Genomic DNA, 23,149 nt, shown 5'->3' on the forward strand with positions numbered 1-23,149 from the left:
TATTCATTTCCACATGTAATACTTACATAAAAAGGGAAGAATCCCCCGTTCTCACTTTTGAGTGACTGAAGGCAAAGTGTAAAGAAATGCAAAAAAAAAAATTTTTTTTTTAATTCATCCTTTGGTTACAAGTTAGAAATTTTGTACATCTTTGTTGTCTCTTAATTTTGTGTTTAGGAACTTGGTTTCTCTCAGTTAACTTCAAATGAAATTGGTTTCTCTCAGTTAACTCCAAATGAAACTGCACTAAGGCGATAACTTGGTCTCCTCTTGCTGCAGCCATCTTCTGACTGTCTTATAATAAATGGAATTGGATTCAGAAGCTTTTCTCCCCCTCAACTTACATTAGGTGACATGGCCTAGATTGACAGGCAACACTGATGCATTTATGAAGCAAAATAACCCTAAACCATGTTTCTGAAATTTGCACAGATCCATTAACAGGCTTTAACATAACTTGCTTTATTTTTATTATGATGTGACTGAAGTGTGTGCAACCATAAAACTTACCGTGAACTGATGATTGTTTTTCTGAATCTAAGTCACTGTAATGTCCATGACAGTGGTAGGATTCAGGCAGGGTAAAGTTTCCCGTTACACTGTATACTAAGAAATCGCCTCGTCTTTCTGACTTTAACCTTGGAGATGACTTCAGCAGAACCCCTGTCCCTCCAAAGTGCCATAATATTTTGTCTGTTAGATTTATGGCTGAAGTAAAAACATCTAGATTTTGTCAGAGCTTAGAGACTAACAGAAACACTGCTGATGGATAAGCGTGTGAAGCCCACTCAGTCTCAGCTTTGCCAGCTGTGTTTGTTTGATGTCAACCAAAGTCTCTGTTTTTGTTTTTGTTTTCTCTTTTTTAATACATGTACTTTAATAAGGAAGAAAAAGAACTAGAGCATCACTGTGGTACATGTGATGCCAGGAACTGAACTCAGGACCTCATGCTTTCTCCACTGGATTCTCTGAATGTGTTTTCTCATCTCTGTTACACAAGGTAATAGTACCTCCATCTAGGGCTTCTGTAAGAAAGACAAAGGTAGGGCAACAAAAGGGAATAAATAAATAAAATATTAAAAAAAAAAAAAAAGAAAGAAAGACAAAGGCAGGGACATAGCATGATGGTTATGCAAAAAAAAAAAAAAAAAAAATTCATGGTCTGAAGCACCAGAGGTCTGGGATTCAGTCCTCAGTATTATAAGTCAGAGCTGAGCAGTGTTCTTGTAAAACAATAAATATTCAAAATAACCCTGTGCTGATAAGTCTCTTAGCTCAGTGGCTATCCAGAGAGCCCTCTTGTGGGTACTATAGAAGTTGTAGGGAATTGGGCAGTAGCACAGCGGGTTAAGCACACATGGCGGAAAGCGCAAGGATAGGTGTAAGGATCCCGGTTCGAGCCCCCAGCTCCCCACCTGCAGAGTCGCTTCACAAGTGGTGAAACAGGTCTGCAGGTGTCTATCTTTCTCTACCCCTCTCTGTCTTCCCCTCCTCTCTATTTCTGTCCTATCCAACAACAACAGTGATATCAATAATAATAATGACTACAACAATAAAACAACAAGGGCAACTAAAGGGAATATTTTTTTTTTTTTAAGTTGGGAGTCAGGCTGTAGCACAGCAGGTTAAGAGCAGGTGTCGCAAAGTGCAAGGACTGGCTTAAGGATCCCGGTTCGAGCCCTGGCTCCCCACCTGCAGGGGAGTCGCTTCACAGGCAGTGAAGCAGGTCTGCAGGTATTGTAGATTAAAAAAGTGGGGCCGGGAGTTGGGCAGTAGCACAGTGGGTTAAGCGCACATGGTGCAAAGTGCAAGGACCAGCGTTAAGGATCCTGGTTCAAGCCCCTGGCTCCCCACCTGCAGGGGAGTTGCTACACAGGCGGTGAAGCAGGTCTGCAGGTGTCTATCTTTCTCTCCCCTTCTCTGTCTTCCCCTCCTCTCCATTTCTCTCTGTCCTATCCAACAATGATGACATCAATAACTACAACAATATAAAAATAAAATAAAATGGGGTGACAACAATGAGATACCACTTCACTCCTGTGAGAATGTCATACATCAGAAAAGGTAACAGCAGCAAATGCTGGAGAGAGTGTGGGGTCAAAGGAACCCTCCTACACTGCTGGTGGGAATGTCAATTGGTCCAACCTCTGTGGAGAACAGTCTGGAGAACTCTCACAAGGCTAGAAATGGACCTACCCTATGACCCTGCAATTCCCCTCCTGGGGATATATCCTAAGGAACCCAACACACCCATCCAAAAAGATCTGTGTACACATATGTTCTTGGCAGCACAATTTGTAACAGCCAAAACCTGGAAGCAACCCAGGTGTCCAACAACAGATGAGTGGCTGAGCAAGTTGTGGTCTATATACACAATGGAATACTACTCAGCTGTAAAAAATGGTGACTTCACCGTTTTCAGCCGATCTTGGATGGACCTTGAAAAATTCATGTTAAGTGAAATAAGTCAGAAACAGAAGGATGAATATGGGATGATCTCACTCTCAGGCAGAGGTTGAAAAACAAGATCAGAAGGGGAAAAAAAAAAAAAAGGAACCTGAAATGGAATTGGCGTGTAGCACCAAAGTAAAAGACTCTGGGGTGGGGGTTGGTGGGTAGGGAGAATACAGGTCCAAGAGGACCTAGTGGGGGTTGTATTGTTAAATGGGAAACTGGGGAATGTTATGCATGTACAAACTATTGTATTTACTGTTGAATGTAAAACATTAATTCCCCAATAAAGAAATAAAAAAAAAAAAGAAAAGAATAAGTGGGGTCAGGCAGTGGTGCACCTGATTAAACACACACACTACAGTGCACAGGGACCTGGCTTCAAGCCCCTGGTCCCAGCCTGAAGGGGGAAAGCTTCGTGAGTGGTGAAGCAGGGCTACAGGTATGTCTACCTCTATTTCCCCCTCCCCTCTCAATTTCTCTCTGTCTCTATCCAATAATCAATCAATAAATATTTTTTTAATCAAGGATTTGAACAGCACAGTAAGTTGAGTTAGTCTTGGAGGGCTGAGGAAATTGCATAATGACTACAAAAAAGCCTTTTGTGCCTGGGACACCAAAGGTCCCAGGTTCAATCCCCAGCACCACCATAAGCCAAAGTTAAACAGTGCTCTGATAAGAATTAGTTTTTCGGTTACTTTAGATGTCTTATCCACTAAGTAGTAGAACAAAGAGGATTGTGCTGGTGAGATAAACTCACCTCATGCCTGCTTCGCCATGCATGTGACCCAAATTTGAGCCCCAGTCATTATAGCATGGTGGTATAATTTGGTATTTTGCTGAGCTGGAGCAGTTAAGTCCCAGGAATGGGGGGCGGGGGGAGGAGTAAGAAAATTATCAGTGGAGGAGATAATGCTCTTGCTCTTTAGTGTCTATCCATTTAAATTTCTACATACAGGGCCTTGGAGTTATTATGGTAACACACCAACTTCCATGCCTGAGTCCCTAGAAGTCCCAGATTCAGTTCTTGATAACTTTATATACCAGAGCTGAGCAGTGTTTTGGTCTCTTTCTCTTGAAAATTTATTTTTAAGATTTTTTAAAAATATTTATTTCCTTTTGTTGCCCTTGTTTTATTGTCATAGTTATTACTGTTCTTGATGTTGGATAGTATAGAGAGAAACGGAGAGAGGAGGGGAAGACACCTGCAGACCTGCTTCACCTCCTGTGAAGGGACTTCCCTGCAGGTGGGGAGCCAGGGGCTCAAACCAGGATCCTTACGCTGGTCCCTGCACTTTGCACCACCTGCTCTTAATCCGCTGTGCTGCCGCCCGACTCCCTTGAAAAAAAAAATTTTTTTTAATTGTATGTTGGGCTGAAGGTAGATAGCATGATGGTTATGCAAACACTCTCATGCTTGAGGCTCCAAAGTCCCAGGTTCAATCCCCCGCACCACTATAAGCCAGAGCTGAACAGTGCTCTGGTGATAAATAAATAAATAAATAAATAAATAAATAAATAAATGTATGTTGGGGGCTGGGTGGTAGCACAGAGGGTTAAGCACACATGGCGAGAAGCTCAAGGACTGGCTTAAGGATCCCGGTTCGAACCCGGGCTCCCCATCTGCAGGGGAATCGCTTCACAGGCGGTGAAGTAGGTCTGCAAGTGTCTATCTCTCCCCCTCTCTGTCTTCCTTTCCTCTCTCCATTTCTCTCTGTCCTATCCAATGACGACATCAATAACAATAATAGCTACAATAATAAAACAAGGGCAACAAAAGGGAATAATAAATATTTTTTTTAAAAAAGACACCCGCAGACCACCTGTGAAGCGACACCCACCTCCTGCAAGTGAGAAGCCAGGGGCTCAAAATGGGATCCTTACTCTGGTCCTTGTTCTTCACACCGTGTGCACTTAACCCACTGTGCTACTACTGCCTGGCCTCCCAAAAAGTTTTTTTCTAGTAATTTGACATGATAGAAAAATCTCCCAAGTCAACCTTTGCCAGTATATTCAGATGAGTCTAAATAAACTCAGTGTTTTACCCCCAGGAAGCATGAACTGAAAAATGAGCCCAAATGAACGTGCACCAAGACTTCCCCCAGCACCGGGTTCGATCCTGTGTTTCACATAATAGAATAGGCTCACTATCCAGAGGAGCTTTCTCACTAACTCTCGTGCCAGTTCTATTATGGAATATCTACCTGTGTGTGGCCCTGAAACTGGCTTAAGTGTGACTTGTGGAGTTAATGATTACCCTGGAAGAGGACTAAATTATTTGGTTCTACTGGGCTGTAAGCAGTCACTTGCAGAACAGTCTCCAGAAGCAGCATGTTTTCTTTGCTCTTTAGGGCTGGACTGGTGGTTCTGAATCTCATAACCTCTGCAAGGAGTCAGAAGACAGAACCTCTGAGTGGTTCAGGGGACCAGCCGCTCTTCCGTGGAGCAGACAGATACGATTTCTCCATTATGATTCCTCCAGGAGGCATGGAATGCTTTTGGCAATTTGCCCACCAGACTGGATACTTCTATTTCAGTTATGAGGTGGGTATTTGGGCTTGCTCCTATGACTAGGAGCTTGCTTTTTTTGTTTCTTTTTGTAAAGTGGATCAGGTTTAAGATAAGCAGAAGGTCTTGGTTTGCTTTATTATGCTGTGATTGCCATCTGTTAATGAAATGGACCTGAAGCTAGATGGAAACTTAATGGAGTGTTCACTAAACATATGGCTTGGCTTCTCAAGTTGGGGGAGCACTGAAGTAAGCTCATAGCCTGACATAAACAGGGTGCTCCTTCTTAGAGTGTCAACCATCAGTCACATTTACTTGGGTTTGGGAATAATATTTTTTAAATCTTAAGACAATAGAGATGTAAGGTATAAAGCCAAATGAAATGTTACATGAAACTTGGGGAACAAACCTGGAGACCACAAAGAAAGATGCTTCAGCTTACAAAGGTCTGAGAGGCGATGATGTTTACTTTTGTCTTTCAGGGCAATGCAGACAAGTCAGAGAATCACAGGTTCAAGAATTCTCTGTTCAGACCTGTTTCTTTTAGAAAGGTTAATTTTTTTTTAAGCTGCCTGTTCACAGACAAAATATCAATACTTTCATCCTGTAGTCTTTGATCACATTGCTTGAGGCTGGTAAGATTGGTGGTAAAGTTAGAAGATGCTCATTTTCTTTTTTTAAAAAATATATATATATATATTAATTCATATAGAGATAGAAATTGAAATGGTGGGGGAAACCTCTAGAGGAGAGAGACACCTATAGCACTGTTTCACTGATTATGAAGCTTCCCCCTCTGCATGTAGGGTATCAGGATGTGAACCTGGGCCATTGAACACTATAATAGTGAGCTCAAGGAGATGTGCTACCCACCCAGCCCCCTTTATTCTTTGTGTGTGTGTGTGTGTGTGTGTGTGTGTGTGTGTGTGTGTGTTGTGGGTTTGAACCTGGGACTTTGGAGCCTCAGGCATGAGAGTGTCTTTGCATAACCACTATGCTATCTACTCCCTCTTTGTTCTTTATCTGAGGAGACTGTTATTTTTTTTCCATTTTTTTTAATTTTTTTTAAGATATTTATTTTATTTATTTATTCCCTTTGTTGCCCTTGTTGTTTTATTGTTGTAGTTATTACTGTTGTTGTCATTGTTGGATAGGACAGAGAGAAATGGAGAGAGGAGGGGAAGACAGAGAGGAGGAGAGAAAGATAGACACCTGCAGACCTGCTTCACCGCCTGTGAAGCGACTCCCCTGCAGGTGGGGAGCCGGGGCTCAAATCGGGATCCTTACGCCAGTCCTTGTGCCTTGCGCCACCTGCGCTTAACCCGCTGTGCTACAGCCCGACTCCCTTTTTTTCCACTTTTTAAAAATTGTTTTCCCCTCTCATTGCCCTTGTTTATCGTCGTTGTTCTTGTTATTATTATTGTTGTTATTGCTGTCGTTGTCGTTGTTGGATAGGACAGAGAGAAATGGAGGGAGGATGAGAAGACAGAGGGAGAGAAAGATAGACACCTGCAGACCTGCTTCACCACCTGTAAAGTGACTCCCCTGCAGGTGGGGAGCCAAGGGCTAGAACTGGGATCCTTGTGCCCTTGTGCTTAGCGCCATGTGTGCTTAACCCACTACACCACCGCCAGGCTCTCACCTATTATCTTTTAATTTTTGTTTACATAGTAAAGAATAATATTGATCTTATTCCACTGTAGCTTAAAATTTATTTCAAATTACATAGTTTATTCCTTTTTTAAAAGCATTTGTTTATTTATTCATGAGAAAGATAGGAGGAGAGAAAGAACCAGACATCACTCTGGTACATGTACTGCCGGGGATCAAACTCAGGACCTCATGGCTGAGAATCCAGTGCTTTATCCACTGTGCCACCTCCTGAACCACACATTCTTTTTTTTCCATGGTTATTCCAGATTCCATGGTTATTGCTGGGGCTTGGTGCCTGCACTACGAATCCACTGCTCCTGGAATCTATATTTTCCCTTTTGTTTTATCATTATTATTATTGTTGTTGTTCTTATTTCTGTCATTGCTAGATAGGAGAGAGAGAAATCGAGAGAAGACAGAGAGTGTGGGAGAGAAAGACACCTTCAAACCTGCTTCACCACTTGTGAAGCAATCCCCCTGCAGGTGGGGAGTGGGGGGGCTGGAACTGGGATCCTTGTGCTGGTCCTTGCGCTTTGCGCCATGTGCACTTAACCCACTGTGCTACTGCCAGACCCCCACAGAATTCATTCTAATCTGTGAATTTATATTAGAACAGTAGCTACTGATAAGCTCACTGCAGCTTGAGTTTATCAAGATCCAGCTTGGTGGGTGGTGGTGTAAGGTAGTTGGGAACCCAACAGAGGGCATACATTACCATGGGCAAGTGCCTTCAACTCAGGTTCAAGGCCCCAATCACTATCTACTGGGGGAAGCTTCATGAGCAATGAAGCATTGCTACAGGTGTCTTTCTCCTCTCCATCTCTATAAATAAACAAGGGAAAAAAAAAAAAAAAAGCTTCCATGAGTGGCAGCATTGCCATTCATTCACTAAGCCCCAGCAATAACCATAGTGGGTGGAGGGGATGAAGCTTGGGGACAAATACCTACTGAGTGCTTTTATATTTTGCTCCCAAGCATCAAGGAAGCCCAAAATCTGCAATACCATCAGGGAAGTCAAAACCAAATGAGTTCAGCCAAGAACTGAACAGCTAGAATTACAAATGCCAAAAGATACATATCAGACATCTAAGACATGTCTTCTTATCAGAGATGCCACTGGAATTTGGGTAAATTCTTTGTTCTGCAATGCTATTTGGCTTTTTTGTTTGTTTCTTTTGGGTGCCAGGATGCCACTTCTCTGGAATGACTTTTTTCAGATAGAGTGAGAGAGAAGAGCCATGGAAATAGCACTATTTAGGTACAGTGACTCTAAGGCCTGAGGCCCTAGAGGCCCCATGTTCAATTCCCAACACTACCATAAACTAAAGCTGAGCAATGCTCTAGCTGAAAAAGAAATTGGGGTGGGGGGAAATAGGGGGTAGGCAGGCAAAAATCAAAAAGGAAAGAGAACTTGGGAGGAGTGGTGTGTTGGAAAGAGGAAGAAACACCATAGAATGAAGTGCTGGGCCGCATAGTGGTACACACAGTTGATCACGTGTTACAACATGCAAGGGCTTGAGTTCAAGCCCCTGGTCCCCATCTGCATGGGGAAAGCTTTGTGAGTGGTGAAACAGGGCTGTGGGTCTTTCTCCCTCTCTCCCTCTCCCCCTTCCCTCTTGATTTCTGGCTGTCTCTATCCAACAAATAAAGATAATAAAAAAATAAAATAAAAAGAGAACTGAAGCTTCCTCCAGTGCTGTGGGGGTCAGGGCTCAAACCTGGGTCTCCTGTTTGGCAAAACAGGTGCCTTTCCCAGGAAAAATATTTCCCTAGCCCTAATATAATACTTTGAATGTGGCAGCATGTTTAGTACTGCTCGATTTTCCATAACCCCACATCACTACTATCTCAAATAATATCCACAGAGAAGGCTAGGCAGTCCCACCCCAGATTGAGAATCACTATGAAGAGGCACAGTGGATATGGTGTTGGGCTCTTAAGCATGAGGTCCTGAGCTTGATTGAGTCCAGTGCATGTGCCAGAGTGATGCTTTGGCTCTTTCTTCTCGTTTCTCATATAAATAAATCAATCTTATATATATATATTTATTTATTCCCTTTTGTTGCCCTAGTTGTTTTTTATTGTTGTAGTGATTATTGTTGTTGTTATTGATGTCGTTGTTGTTGGATAGGACAGAAAGAAATGGAGAGAGGAGGGGAAAACAGAGGGGGAGAGAAAGATAGACACCTGTAGACCTGCTTCTCCGCCTGCAAAGCAACCTCCTACAGGTGGGGAGCCGGGGCTCGAACCGGGATCCTTACTCCGGTCCTTCCGTTTTCTGCCACATGCGACTCCCATAAATAAATCTTATTAAAAGAGAGGGGACCACTGTGAAGATGTCAATCTAAGCTAGCTTCTTGGTGATGTACAAAAGATTGTTTTTCCCCTTTGATGTGTCTTGGCAGGTTCAGCGAACACTGGGAATGTCACATGATCGGCAAATTGCTGCCACCGCACATACGCCACAGGGTTTCCTCATAGACACCTCTCAGAACGTTCGGGGCCAGATTAACTTCTCTACCCAAGAGACAGGTCTGTTTTTGTCACCCAAATATGTTAACAGTCATTAAGTTGCTTTGAAACTAAAAGTAATAGTGGGGAAGTATTGAAATTAATTGAGATGTAAAAAGCTCTAGGCTTTTTCACCTATGGATAGTTAAACCGTAAGAAAAACAGATATAACCTTCACCATCAAAAACTAGTTTTCCTCAAGATTGCAAATGGCACAAGACATTAAGCAACAGTCTAGTAGCCGGGAGAGGGTAGACAGCATAGTGGTTATGCAAAGAGACTCTCCTGTCTGAGGTTCCAAAGTCCCAGGTTCAAATTCCCTCACCACCATCAGCCAGAGTTGAGCAGTATTCTGATTAAATAAGTAAATAAAATTGTCTTTAAAAAAACCAGTCCACTAGCAGCTTGGGAAGACTCTCCAGGTAGCTAACTATAATTCCATGATGCTGAAACTCATATTTATCTTCCTCACCACCCAGCTAATCAGATTATGGGAAAGTGACCAAAACAGAAAGACGTATATTATACTATAACATTTTAATTAATGAATGTGTTGGATAGCATTTCTTTCTTTTTTTAAATTTTTTATATTTATTTATTCCCTTTTGTTGCCCTCGTTGTTTTATTGATGTAGTAATAATTATTATTGATGGTGTTGTTGTTGGATAGGACAGAGAGCAATGGAGAGAGGAGGGGGAGGACAGAGAGGGGGAGAGAAAGCTAGACACCTGCTGACCTGCTTTACCATTTGTGAAGCGACTCCCCTGCAGGTGGGGAGCCAGGGGCTCAAACCGGTATCCTTATGCCAGTCCTTGCGCTTTGCATCACTTGCACTTAACCCACTGCGCTACCACCTGACTCCCACAGCATTTATTTCTTTTAATTTTATGTATTCCCTTTTGTTACCCTTTTTTTCCTATTGTTGTAGTTATTATTATTGATGTCCTTGCTATTGGATAGGACAGAGAGAAATGGAGGGGGGAAGATAGAGAGGGGTAGAGAAAGATAGACACCTGTAGACCTGCTTCACTGCCTGTGAAGTGACTACCCTACAGGTGGGTAGCCGGGGGCTAGAACCGGGATCCTTAATGCTAGTCCTTGCGCTTGGCTCCACCTGTGCTTAACCTGCTGCACTACCACCTGACTCCTAGCATTTATTTCTTTAGGCCTCCTTTATTTTTTATTTATTTATTTTTTTACCAGAGCACTGCTCAGCTCTGGCTTATGATTTTGCAGGGGATTGAACCTGGGACTTTGGAGCCTCAGGCAATGAGAGTCTATTTGCATAAGCATTATGCTATCTACTCTGCACTTTTTCTTTCTTTTTTTTTAGGGATAGCATTTATTTCTAATCATCAGGATATCTGAGCCAAAAAGTAGACTCAGTTGCCAAAAGTAGACTCAGAACAAAAGGAAATGATAAACCATGTAAAAATATTCACACTCCACAATAAGTACTTCTCTAATCACCCAGAAAATCCCCACTGCCAGACAGAGCACTGACAGTATCAGCTAGTCTTAACTGCTCTTTGCAGGTCAAGTGTATGAAAAAAGTTTAAAATTATGTTTATTGGGGGGCCAGGCAGTGACTCATCCAGTTAAGTGCACATAATACTAAGTGCAAGGATCAGCCCAAGGATCTGGGTTCAAGTCCACTCCCCACCTGCGGGGGGGGGATGCTTCAGAAGCAGTGAAGCAGGTCTTCAGATAGCTTTCTCCCTATCTCCCTCTCCCCTCTCAGTTTCTCTCTGTCCTGGCCAAAAATGGAAAAAAAAAAAAGTCTGCCAGGTGCAGTGGATTTGTAGTGCCGGCATCAAGCCCCAGCTATAACCATGGAGGCAAAAATAAATAAGTAAAATTTTATTTATTGCAGCCCAGGAGATGGCACAGTGGCCAACACATTGGACTCTCAAGCATGAATAAGGTCCTGAATTCAATCCCTATCATCACATGTGCCACAATGAAGCTCTTGTGCTATCTCCTCACTCTCATAAATAAAGTGTTATGTATTGGGAGTCGGGTGGTAGTGCAGCGGGTTAAGCACAGGTGGCACAAAGTGCAAGGACCGGTATAAGGATCCCTGTTCCAGCCCCCAGCTCCCCATATTCAGGGGAGTCACTTCACAGGTGGTGAAGCAGGTCTGCAGATGTCTATCTTTCCCCCTCTGTCTTCCCCTTTCTCTCTCCATTTCTCTCTATCCTATCCAACAAGGACAACAACAATAAAACATAAATATTTTTTTATTGTTGTAGTTATTATTTATTATTGATGTCGTCATTGTTGGATAGGACAGAGAGAAATGGAGAGAGGAGGGGAAGACAGAGAGGTGGAGAGAAAGACACCTGCAGACCTGCTTCACCGCCTGTGAAGGGACTCCCTTGCAGGTAGGGAGCCGGGGGCTCGAACCGGGATCCTTAAGCCGGTCCTTGCGCTTTGCGCTACCATGTGCTTAACCCACTGCGCTACCGCCCAACTCCCCATAAATATTTTTTTCTAAAATTTATTTTTTAAATTTATCTATTCCGTTTTGTTGCCCTTGTTGTGGGGAGCCAGGGGTTTGAACCAGGATCCTTATGCAGGTCTTGCGCTTTGCGCCATGTGCGCTTAACCTGCTGCGCTACCGCCCCAACCCCCAATATTTTACTTTATTTTAATGAGAGATACAGAGAGAAAGACACAGAAACACCAGAGCACTGCACAGACCTGGTTTATGGTGGTGCTGGGGACTGAACTGGGAACCTCAGAGCTTTAGGTATGAAAGTCTTTTTGCATAACCATTATGCTGTCTCTCCAGCCGCCTGCAAGACATTCTAAACCCCCACTTAAATCCTCCTCCATGATGCTGGAGAGGTGTGGGGGCAAAGGAACCTTCCTGCACTGCTGGTGGGAATGTTAAGTTGGTCCAACCCTTGTGGAGATCAGTCTGGAGAATTCTTAGAAGGCTAGAAGTGGACCTGCCCTATGACTGTACAATTCCACTGCTGGGGAATCCTAAGGAACCAAACACATTCATCTAAAAAAGATGTGTATGCCTTTCTCTTTTTAACCAGAATGGTGCTCTAATTTACAGAGATACAAGGGATTAAATCTGGGACATAAAAGCTTCAGGCATGAAAGTCTTTTGCATTATTTTTAATTTTATTATTATTATTACTTATTAATGGATACAGACAGACAGAAATTGAGAGAGGAGGGGGAAATAGAGAGGGAGAGAGAGAGAGAGACAACTGCAGCCCTGCTTCAGCACTCGTGAAGCTTTCCCCCTGCAGGTGGGGACCAGGAGCTTAAACCCGGGTCCTTGTAGTGTGCACTTAACCATGTGCACCATCACCTGGCCCCCAGTCTTTTGTATTATTATTATTATGCTATTTCTCTGGCCCTCTCTATCTAAAAAGTCAGCCCAAATCAGTGAAGCCTCAGCAATGACAAAAAAATGCTGTAGTAGCACATTTAACACAGTACGTATCTTGCTAGGGAGATCTGGAAGCTGGGATGACAACAAATGGTAGACCAAGACTTGGTGATGATCTCAGAATTCCTACAGGTTTTTATCAGCTTTGTCTAAAAAATCAGCAAAATCACTTTGGTTCTGTGCAAGTATACCTCAACTTTGGAGTCTTCTATGAGGACCCTGAGATGGACCACAAACAGGAGAATAAAAGAAAACAACTGAATGATACTCTGGATGCAATTGAGGTAAATGCTTTGTGGGAGAGAAAAATCTGTGGAAGCTCAGTTGAGCAAGGGAATTTGAGTCCCTTACTTTTTATTTATTATTATTATTTTTTAACCAGAGCACTGTTCAGCTCTGGTTTATGGTGGTGCGGGGGATTGAACCTGGGACTTTGGAGACTCAGGCATGAGAGTCTGTTTGCATAACCATTATGCTATACCCCCACTTGAGTCCCTTACTTTTAATGACTTGGGGTTCATGAAATTCTTCATTAAAAAAGAAAAGATTTATTCATTAATGACCGAGGACAGAGAGTGAGAGGATCCCTCTGGCATATGTGATGCTAGAGACCAGACTTGATACGTCATGCTTACAAGTCTGGTGCTCTAGACTTCATTCTTGAACTGACAATTAATTTGTTATATTCCAATGACTGGCAAACTACAGCTCAAAACCCAGATCTGACACATTTGTTTTAAAAAACTGATAAAATTTTGTGTATGATAACATCTTGATAATGCTGCTATCCAAGTATGTGGTGAGGAAGCCAACCTTGCAGAATGGAGTATATGGAAAAAAAAACCTGATAAAATTTATTACTTCTCAATTCACCATTTTAAAGCACACAGTTGAGCTGGGATTGTAACTTAGTGGTAGGGCACATATTTCAAATTGATAGGTCCCCAAGTTTGATCCACAGCAATCAAAATAATAAAGCATACAATTCAGTGCTTCTTTGTGTATTCCTGAAGTCCTGCAACAATCACCAGCACCTAATTCCACAATTTCATTACCCCAAAATGCAACTATGTATCTATGAAGTCATTATTTTCTAGTCTCTCACCCCATCTCTATAATTAATTTACCTATTCTGTGCATTTTTTATTTTTTAATTTTCCCTTTTGTTGCCCTTGTTTTGTTGTTGTTGTTGTAATTATTATTATTGTTGTTATTGCTGTCATCATTGTTAGATAGGACAGAGAGAAATAGAGATAGGAGGGGAAGACAGAGAAGGGGAGAGAAAAGATAGACACCTGCAGAATTACTTCCCCGCCTGTGAAGCGACTCCCCTGCAGGTGGGAAGCCTGGGGCTCTAACTGAGATCCTTGAGCCGGTCCTTGAGCTTCACGCCACGTGCACTTTACCCACTGCTACTGCCCAACTCCCCCCCACACCTTTTAAAAATATATTTATTTATTCCTTTTGGTTGCCCTTGTTTTATTGTTGTAGTTATTGATGTCGATCCTTACGCCTGTCCTTTGCACCATGTGCAATTAACCCGCTGCAACACCGCCCATGACTCCCCACCCCTTTTTTAAAAAATATTTATTAATGAGAAATATAGGAGGAGAGAGATAAAGAACCGGACATCACTCTGGTACATGTGCTGCCGGGGATTGAACTCAGGACCTCATGTCTGAGAGTCTAGGGTGTTAGCTACTGCGCCACCTACCAAACCCGCCCCCCCCCCCTTTTTTTAACCAGAACACTGCTCAGCTCTCGCTTATGGTTTTGCAGGGGATTGAACCTGGGACTTTGGAGCTTCAGGAATGCATAACCACTATGCTATCTACCTCCACCCTATTCTGTCCATTTCATGAATGAAATCATACAGTAGTCATTTGTGTATAGCTTCTTTCATTTAGTATATTCCAAAGTTCATCCACAGGGTAGGGTGGTGATGAAAACAGTAGAGCACATAACTTACATGCTCAAGGACCCAGGTTCAAGCCCCAGGTCCCAGGGGCAAGCTTTACCAGTGGGTAAACAATGCTGCAGGTCTCTCTTCCACCTCAATTTCTCTGTCTCTATAAAAAAAGAGAAAGTGGGAGTCGGGCGGTAGCTCAGCAGGTTAAGTGCAGGTGGCGCAAAGCGCAAGGACCGGGGTAAGGATCCCAGTTCGAGTCCCCAGCTCCCCACCTGCAGGGGAGTCACTTCACAAGCGGTGAAGCAGGTCTGCAGGTGTCTATCTTTCTCTCCCTCTGTCTTTCCCTCCTCTCTGTCCTATTCAACAACAACGACATCAATAACAACAATAATAACTACAACAATAAAACAAGGGCAACAAAAGGGAATAGATCAATATTTAAAAAAAGAGAAAGTAAGAAAGAGAATGAGAGGAAAGAGGGAAGAAGAGGTGGTCTGGGAGGTGGCACAGTGGATAAGGTGTTGGACTCTCAAGCATGAGGTCCTGAGTTCTATTCCCAGCCACACATATACCAGATTGATGTCTGGTTCTTTCTCTCTCTTCCTATCTCTCTCATTAATTAATAAATAAATAAAATGTTTTTTACAAAAAAGAGGGAAGAAGAGGAGGAAGGGAGGAAAAGAAAAAGAAGTGGCAACTAAGAGCAGTGAATTCGTTGTGTATAATCCTGGTGGTGGCAATTTAAAAAAAAAGTTCATCCACACAACAGTATGTATTAGTGCTTCATTCTTTTTTGTTGTTGTTGTCAGCAACATTCTGTTGTGTAGATATACATTTTATACATTTGTCAGTTGTTATATATTGACATTTGCACAAGTCTTTGTGTAAATATTTTCATTTATGGGGGGGCCGGGTGGTGGTGCACCTGGTTGAGTCTCATGTTACAATGTGCAATGACCCTGGTTCAAGCCCCCTACAGAGGGAAAGTTTCACAAGTGGTTAAGCAGTGCTGCAGGTGTCTCTCTGTCTCTCTCCCTCTCTATCACCCCCTCCCCTCTAGATTTTTGGCTGTCTCTATCCAATAAATAAAGATTTTTTTTAAAAAAAGCCTACATGGCAAGAACATTTTCAGTTATGTAGTTCTGGGTTATGGGTTATTATACTGCTGGAACATATGGTAACTGTTAACTTTATGAGAAGTTGTGAATCTTTTTTCACAGTGGCTAATTTCACATTCTCATGAACAGTGTATGAGAACTGTATTTGCTCCTAATTTTTATTACTGACAGCTTAGCTGAATGTACCTTGTGGTTTTGATATGCATCTCCATAATGACCAATGAGGTTAAGCATCTTTTCACATGCTTCTAGGACTCGGTGCCTGCACTACAAATCCACTGCTCTTGGAGGACATTTTTCCCATTTTGTTACCCTTGTTGTTTTTTATTGTTGTAATTATTATTGATGTCATTGTTGTTGGACAGGACAGAGAGAAATGGAGAGAGGAGGGGAAGACAGAGAGAGGGAGAGAAAGACAGACACCTGCATAGCTGCTTCACCACTTGCCAAGTAACACCCCTGCAGGTGGAAGGCTGGGGGCTCCAACCTGGATCCTTATGCTGGCCCTTGCGCTTTGCGCCATGTGCGCTTAACCAATAGCACCACCACCCAGCCCCCTATTATTATTTTTGCCAGGGTTGTCACTGGGACTTGGTGCTAGCATGAGTCCACCACTCCCAGCAGCCTTTTTTTTTTTTTTTTTATTACTTTCTTCTTTTCCTTCATTCTGTTTTATTCGATAGGACAGAGAAAAATTGAGAGGGGAGGGGAAGATAAGGAAAGAGACACCTGGAGACCTGCTTTAGGGCTCATAAAGTATCCTCCCTTAGAGCTGGGTGGTGGCACACCTAGTTTAGTGCACATGTTACAATGCCCAAAGACTGAAGTTCAAGCCTTCAGGAGGAAAGCTTTGAGGGTGGTGTACCAGTGGTGCTGCAGGTATCTGTCTCTCTCCTTCTCTTGAACCTGGATCCTTGTGCATGGTAATGTGTGCACTCAAGTCGGCCTTCCAGAATGACGACTTGTTTTGTTTTAGGTAGAGACAGGCAGAGAAAGCATGTGAAAGAGGCCACAGCACTCAAGCTTCTTTGGATGTGGTGGGGACTGAGTTCTAACTTAGGGCATATTCAGGGCAAAGCAGCATATTATCCAAATGAGCCATTTAAATTAAGATGTCTCATTATTTCTTTTTTACATTTTGTTTATTATTTATCAGGGACAGAGAAAAATCAAGAGAAGGTATAGGGAGGGAGAGAAAGAAACACCTGCAGTCCTGTGGGTGGGGACTGAACCTGGGTCCTTGGGTATGGCAACATGTACACTCAACCAGTTATGCCACACCACCCAACACACAGACATTTTTTTTTCTTTTTTTGCCTCCAGGGTTATTGCTGGGGCTCAGTGCCTATACCATGAATCCACTGCTCCTGGAGGCTATTCTTTTCCCTTTTGTGGCTGTTGTTGTGATTATTATTATTGTTATTATTGATGTCATTGATGTCTGATACGACAGAGAAATGGAGACTGGAGGGGAGACAGAGAGGGAGAAAGATAGATACCCACAAACCTGCTTCACCACCTGCAGGTAGGGAGATGGGGGCTCGAACTGAGATCCTTACACCGGTCCTTGCACTTTGCACCATGTGCGCTTAACCCACTTCACTACCGCCTGATCCCCAAGATATCTTGTTTTTAATTAGCTAATTAATGACAATGAAAGAGGGAGTGAAAAATCAGAACATCACTCTTATATATGCATTGCTGGAGATCAAACTCAGTACATTATGCTTGAAGATCCAACAGTCCTTATGCATAGTAACAAGTGCACTTAACCCAATGTGACCCTATCCAGATCCACCCCTTTTTAAAAAAAAAAAAAATGAGATAAACACCAGAGCACTGCTCAGTTCTGGCTTATAGTGGTACTGGGGAGTGAAACAGGGACCTCACAGCTCCAGGCATGAAATCCTTTTGTGTAACTCTTACACAGTCTCCCTAGGAGAGATCTTTTTGTTGTTGAGTTTATTTATTTATTTTACGTTTTTACCTGACCACTGCTCAGCCTGTGCAGGGGAATGAACGTGGGACTTTGGAACCTCAGGCATCAGAGTGTCTATATGACCATTATGCTATGTACCAGTGCTGTTATTAACCATAAATGTTTACGCAATAGACTTTCATGCTAAGGCTTGGAGTCTCAGGTTCAACCTCTGGAACCAGAGCTCAGCAAAGCTCTGATAAAAAACAAGAGGACGGGGAGTCAGGCTGTAGAGCAGAGGGTTAAGCACAGGTGGCGCAAAGCACAAGGACCAACATGAGGATCCTGGTTCGAGCCCCGGCTCCCCACCTGCAGAGGAGTCACTTCACAGGCGGTGAAGCAGGTCTGCAGGTGTCTTTCTCTCCCCCCTCTGTCTTCCCCTCCTCTTTCCACTTCTTTCTGTCCTATCCAACAACGACAACAACAATAATAACTACAACAATAAAACAACAAGGGCAACAAAGGGAATAAATAAAATATTTAAAAAAAAAGGGGGGAGTAGGGCTGTAGTACAGCGGGCTAAGTGCAGGTGGCGCAAAGCACAAGGACCGGCATAAGGATCCCGGTTCCAACCCCGGCTCCCCACCTGCAGGGGAGTCACTTCATAGGCGGTGAAGTAGGTCTGCAGGTGTCTATCTTTCTCTCCTCCTCTTTGTCTTCCCCTCCTCTATTTCTCTCTGTCCTATCCAACAACGACAACAACAATAACTACAACAATAAAACAACAAGGGCAACAAAAGGGAATAAATAAATAAAATAAATAATAAATAAAAAAAAGGACGGGGAGGTAGTGGAGTGGATTAAGTGTTAAGATAGCATAATGGTTATGCAAAGAGACTTATACCTGAGGCTCCGGATATCCCAGGTTCAATCCCCTGCATCACCATATACCAGAGCTGAGTAGTGCTCTGATCTTTCTCTGTATATTTCTTTCATTAGAAACAATTAAAATGGGAGTCTGGCGGTAGCACAGCGGGTTAAGCGCAGGTGGCGCAAAGCACAAGGACCGGCATAAGGATTCCGGTTTGAGCCCCCGACTCCCCACCTGTAGGGGAGTCTCCTGTCTTCCCTCCTCTCTCCATTTCTGTCCTAACAGCAACAACATCAACTACAATAACAATAATAACTACAATAAAAAAATTAAAATATGGTAAAGTACACACTACCATGCCTTAAGATCTGGGTTCAAGTCCCTAGTCCCCAGCTACAAGGGGAAAATTTCACAAACAGTGAAATAGTGCTGTAGGTATCTCTTTCTTCCTATTTTTGTCTCCAATAGAAAGAAAAAGAGAAAAAAAAAAAAAGGCTGTGGTTTGGTAGGTGGCACAGTGGATATAGCATTGGGCTCTCAAGCATGAGTTAAATCCCTGACAGCACATACAGCACATGTACCAGAGTGATGTCTGGTTCTTTCTCTTTCTCCTCCTATCTTTCTAACAAATAAAATATTAAAAAAAAAAAAAAAAGGGGAGTCAGGCAGTAGCGCAGCGGGTTAAGCGCAGGTGGCGCAAAGCACAAGGACCGGAGGAAGGATCCCGGTTTGAGCCCTGGCTCCCCACCTGCAGGGGAGTCGCTTCACAGGCGGTGAAGCAGGTCTGCAGGTGTCTGTCTTTCACTCCCCCTCTCTCTTCCCCTCCTCTCTCCATTTCTCTCTGTCCTCTCCAACAACGATGACATCAATAATAACTACAACAATAAAATAACAAGGACAACAAAAGGGAATAAATAAATAAATATTAAAAAAAAAAAAAAGGCTGTCAGATGAGGAGGTGGAGCCACTGGGTAGGTACCCAAATTCAGTGATAACCTGCATACCCCCCCCAAAAAAAAAAGCATTTTACACACACCTTTTTTTTTTTAAGATTTTATTTATTTATTAATGAGAAAGGTAAGAGGAGAAAGAACCAGACATCACTCTGGCACATGTGCTGCTGGGGATCGAACTCAGGACCTCATGCTTGAGAGTCCAAAGCTTTATCACTGTACCACCTCCCAGACCACACACACACATATTCTTAATGTGTTATTTTCATTCATTCTTTGTATTTTCATTTCCTTTGGTTTTACCAGATCATTGCTCAGATTTGGTTTATGGTTATACAGAGGATTTAATTTGAGACCTTTGGTACCTGAGGCATCAAAGTCCCATTGCATAACCATTATACTATCTCTTCAGTCTTACTATTTTTTACCAGAGCACTGCTTAGCTCTGGTTTATTGTGGTGCTAGAGATTGAACTTGAGATCTAAGAGCCTCAGGTATGAAATTATTATTTTTTAATTGTATTTTCCCTTTTGTTGCCCGTTTTTATTGTTGTTGTTATTGGTGTCGTCATTGTTAGATAGGACAGAGAGAAATGGAGAGGAGGGGGAGACAGAGAGGAGAGAAAGACACCTGCAGGCCTGTTTCACCTCCATTGAAGCGACTCCCCTGCAGGTGGGGAGCCAGGGGCTCGAACTGGGTCCTTACGCCGGTCCTTGCGCTTTGTGCCATGTGAGCTTAACCCGCTACACTACTGTCCAACTCCCAGGTATGAAATTATTTTACATAATCTTTAAGCTACCTACTCCCATTTTCTTTTTTTCAAGATTTTACTTATGAGAGAGAAGGAAAGAACCAGATGTCACTCAAGTACATGTGCTGTCAGGGACTGAACTCAAGACCCCATGATTGAGTCTAATGCTTTATCCACTACACCACCTCCTGGACCACCCTCATTAAAAAAAAAATTATTTTTGATAGAGAAAATGAGAGGGAAGGGGTAAACAGGGAAAGAGACTCCTACAACACTGCTTCACCACTTATGAAGCTTCCCCTCCTGAAGATGGGGACTTGAACCCTAGTCCTTGTGCACTGTAATGTGTATGACTGGGGCCAGGCGGTGGTGCACCTGGTTAGGTGTACATATATTTTTTTAGTTTTTTATGTTTTATTGTTGTAATTATTGTTGTTCTTGTTATTGATGTCATTGTTGTTGATAGAACAGAGAGAAATGGAGAGAGGAGGGGAAGACAGAGAGGGAGAGACAAAGATAGACATCTGCAGACCTGCTTCACCGCCTGTGAAACGACTCCCCTGCAGGTGGGGAGCTGGGGGCTTGAAGCCGGGGCCCGAACCGAGATCCTTGACAGTGAGGTGCACATATTATGGTGCACAAGGACCTCTGATCCCCACCTGCAGGGGGAAAGCTTCACAAGTGGTGAAGCTGGGCTGCAGGTGTCTGTCTCTTTCCCTCTCTACTGCCTCTTCCCCTCTCAATTTCTGTTCCTATCCAGTAACAACATTTTTAAAATAATGTGTATGATCAACAAGGCACCATCTGCCTGCCCTACCTTATTTTCTTGATAGTCTCCTTGATATACAACATTCCACTGCTTGTTATTTATTTTTTTTACCAGAGCACTGCTCAGCTCTGGCTTATGGTGGTGCAGGGGACTGAACCTGGGACCCTGGAGCCTCAGGCATGAGAGTTTCTTTGTATAGCCATTATGCTGTCTACCCCTGCCAATCACTGCTTGGTTTTATAAATGAATTTTTCCTGGAACAGTCATGGTCATTTGACAATTACATAGTTGCTTTAGGGCTCTAATGGCAGTTTATTAGTTGCAATAGACTGTATGGCCTATAATGCCTGATTTATCAGTACTATCTGGCCCTTTAATTGCAAATGCGATATACATGCCTAAATCTGAAGACTCTGGAACTGTACTCTAGAGCTTAGGCATTTATATTTTCACTGTAAGTTATTTTCTTAGGCCAGGGAAAACCACGGTGGTAGAGCACCAAACTTGCATGACTTAAGTTTCAGTTTCACCTTTTTTCTTCTATTTTATTTGAGAGGACAGAAAGATGTTGAGACATTGAGGGGAGATAGACACCTACAAGTCCATTTCAGTGCCTGCGAAGTGTCCCTGTTGGAGGTGGGGGGCGGGGGACTGAACCAGAATCCTTGTGCACAGTACTAGGTGTGCTTAACTGGGTATGCCATTGCCCAGGCCCCCACCTCTTTTCCACCTTCAGGTGTGGACCAGGGGCTAGAACGAGGGTACCTGTGCAAGGTTAATATGTGCATCAATCAAGTGCACTGCCACCTACTCCTCCCCCATTCTTTCATATACAGCAAAGCTAGGAGTTTCAACATCTACAGAAGTCAACTTAGATGGCAACCAAGATGGCACCATGAGAGCACGTCCCGACTTTCTCTCTGCAAAGCAGCTGCTTAAACGCTGGGAATATAGAGTGAGGGGGGGATTTCAGGGCCAGTGGTTGAGGAAGCATACAGGAAGGGTCAAAGCAACAAAAAAGGAAAACTGCAGATCACATATAAGCCAGAACAGGCTACAGAAAGGACAGAGCACATACCAGATCTTCAGCTGCGGAGCTGGAGTAGTCCACTAGGTTCCAGATGCTACCATGATGCCAACCTGACTTTACTGGGTAGCCGACCTCACCAATATGTCCTGGAGCACTACTTGCCCAGACCCCCTACCCCACTAGGGAAAGAAAGAGGCAGGCTGCGAGTATGGATCGACCTGTCAACGCCCATGTCTACCAGGGAAGCAATTACAGAAGCCAGACCTTCCACCTTCTGCACCCCATGATGACCCTGGGTCCATACTCCCAGAGGGATAAAGAATAGGAAAGCTACCAGGGGAGGGGAGGGGATAGGGAGTTCTGGTGGTGGTAACTGTGTGCAATTGTACCCCTCTTATCCTATGGTCTTGTCAATTATTTCCATTTTATAAATAAAAAAGTCAATATGTATCTTGTAAACATGAGTTATTAAACTTATAGGTAGTGCTAGTGGACACCCAGGTGAGTCTAGACTGGGCAGGGTTAGGAAGTAGGGAGGCCCCCATTTTCAATTTCATTTTCTTTCCCATAGGAGAGTACACGAAAGGTGCAAAAGAATATCTTTCACATGTGGAGACACTACAACTTTGCACGCATGAGAAAAACGGCTGACTTTTTCCTTCTCCAATCAAATTATAATTATGTCAACTGGTGGTCAATTGCCCAGAGTCTTGTTATTGTTCTTTCTGGGGTCCTACAGTTATATTTCTTGAAGCGCCTTTTCAGTGATCCAACAACAGACACAAAGAAGCCAAGATGCTAAACAAAGAGGACAGTATCCTGGCTCTTTTCTGAGACAGTTTTGTTTAAATCAGCTTTGAAAATTATTGGAAAAAAAAATCTCATCAGCAAGTTTTATTGTCCTCATCTACAAAAGAAAAGTTGACAATAAAATTAAAAACACGTTATGGTTTAGTTCTGATTATTTCTACAGTATTTACTAAATGCTACTACCAGGTTGCTAACAGCTCACCTGCTTTGCCTTCCATCCAACCCAGGTTTGAGCCTGGCTTCCAACTGCATGAGGGAAGCATTGGGGGTATTTTCCCCGGCAGTTCACCAGGCTTTATGGAGCCCTAGCAATGAACAGGATGGGAAAGAAGCTATCATTAACTAAACACTTCATCATTTAAAAATATATATATATTTTTTCTTTTGTTGCCCTTGTTGTAGTTATTGATGTCATCGTTAGATAGGACAGAGAGAAATGGAGGACAGGAAGATAGAAAAGGGGAAAGACAGACACCTGCAGACCT

General features: G+C 43.0%; 1 protein-coding gene and 1 non-coding gene across 3 annotated transcripts; both read left to right on the top strand.

The window, feature by feature from the left end:
* Position 1: 1 nt before the first annotated feature.
* TMED6 (transmembrane p24 trafficking protein 6) lies at positions 2-22,999 on the top strand. Of its 2 annotated transcripts, XM_060185234.1 has the most exons (5): positions 2-1,000; positions 4,803-4,995; positions 9,018-9,144; positions 12,668-12,819; positions 22,426-22,999. In XM_060185234.1, exons 1-5 carry the CDS (start codon positions 948-950, stop codon positions 22,654-22,656), a joined length of 756 nt encoding a protein of 251 aa, XP_060041217.1. In that variant the 5' UTR covers positions 2-947; the 3' UTR covers positions 22,657-22,999. The 2 variants fall into 2 exon arrangements, with proteins under 2 accessions (XP_060041217.1, XP_007524649.1); XM_007524587.3 differs by lacking the exon at positions 2-1,000 and having other exon boundaries at positions 4,649-4,995.
* LOC132537357 (small nucleolar RNA SNORD55/SNORD39) lies at positions 13,292-13,368 on the top strand. The gene has a single exon (XR_009548800.1). It is a non-coding gene; the product is annotated as a small nucleolar RNA SNORD55/SNORD39 (small nucleolar RNA).
* Positions 23,000-23,149: the final 150 nt, after the last annotated feature.

Source organism: Erinaceus europaeus, chromosome 2 (assembly GCF_950295315.1).
Source record: "Erinaceus europaeus chromosome 2, mEriEur2.1, whole genome shotgun sequence".
NCBI lineage: Eukaryota > Metazoa > Chordata > Mammalia > Eulipotyphla > Erinaceidae > Erinaceus > Erinaceus europaeus.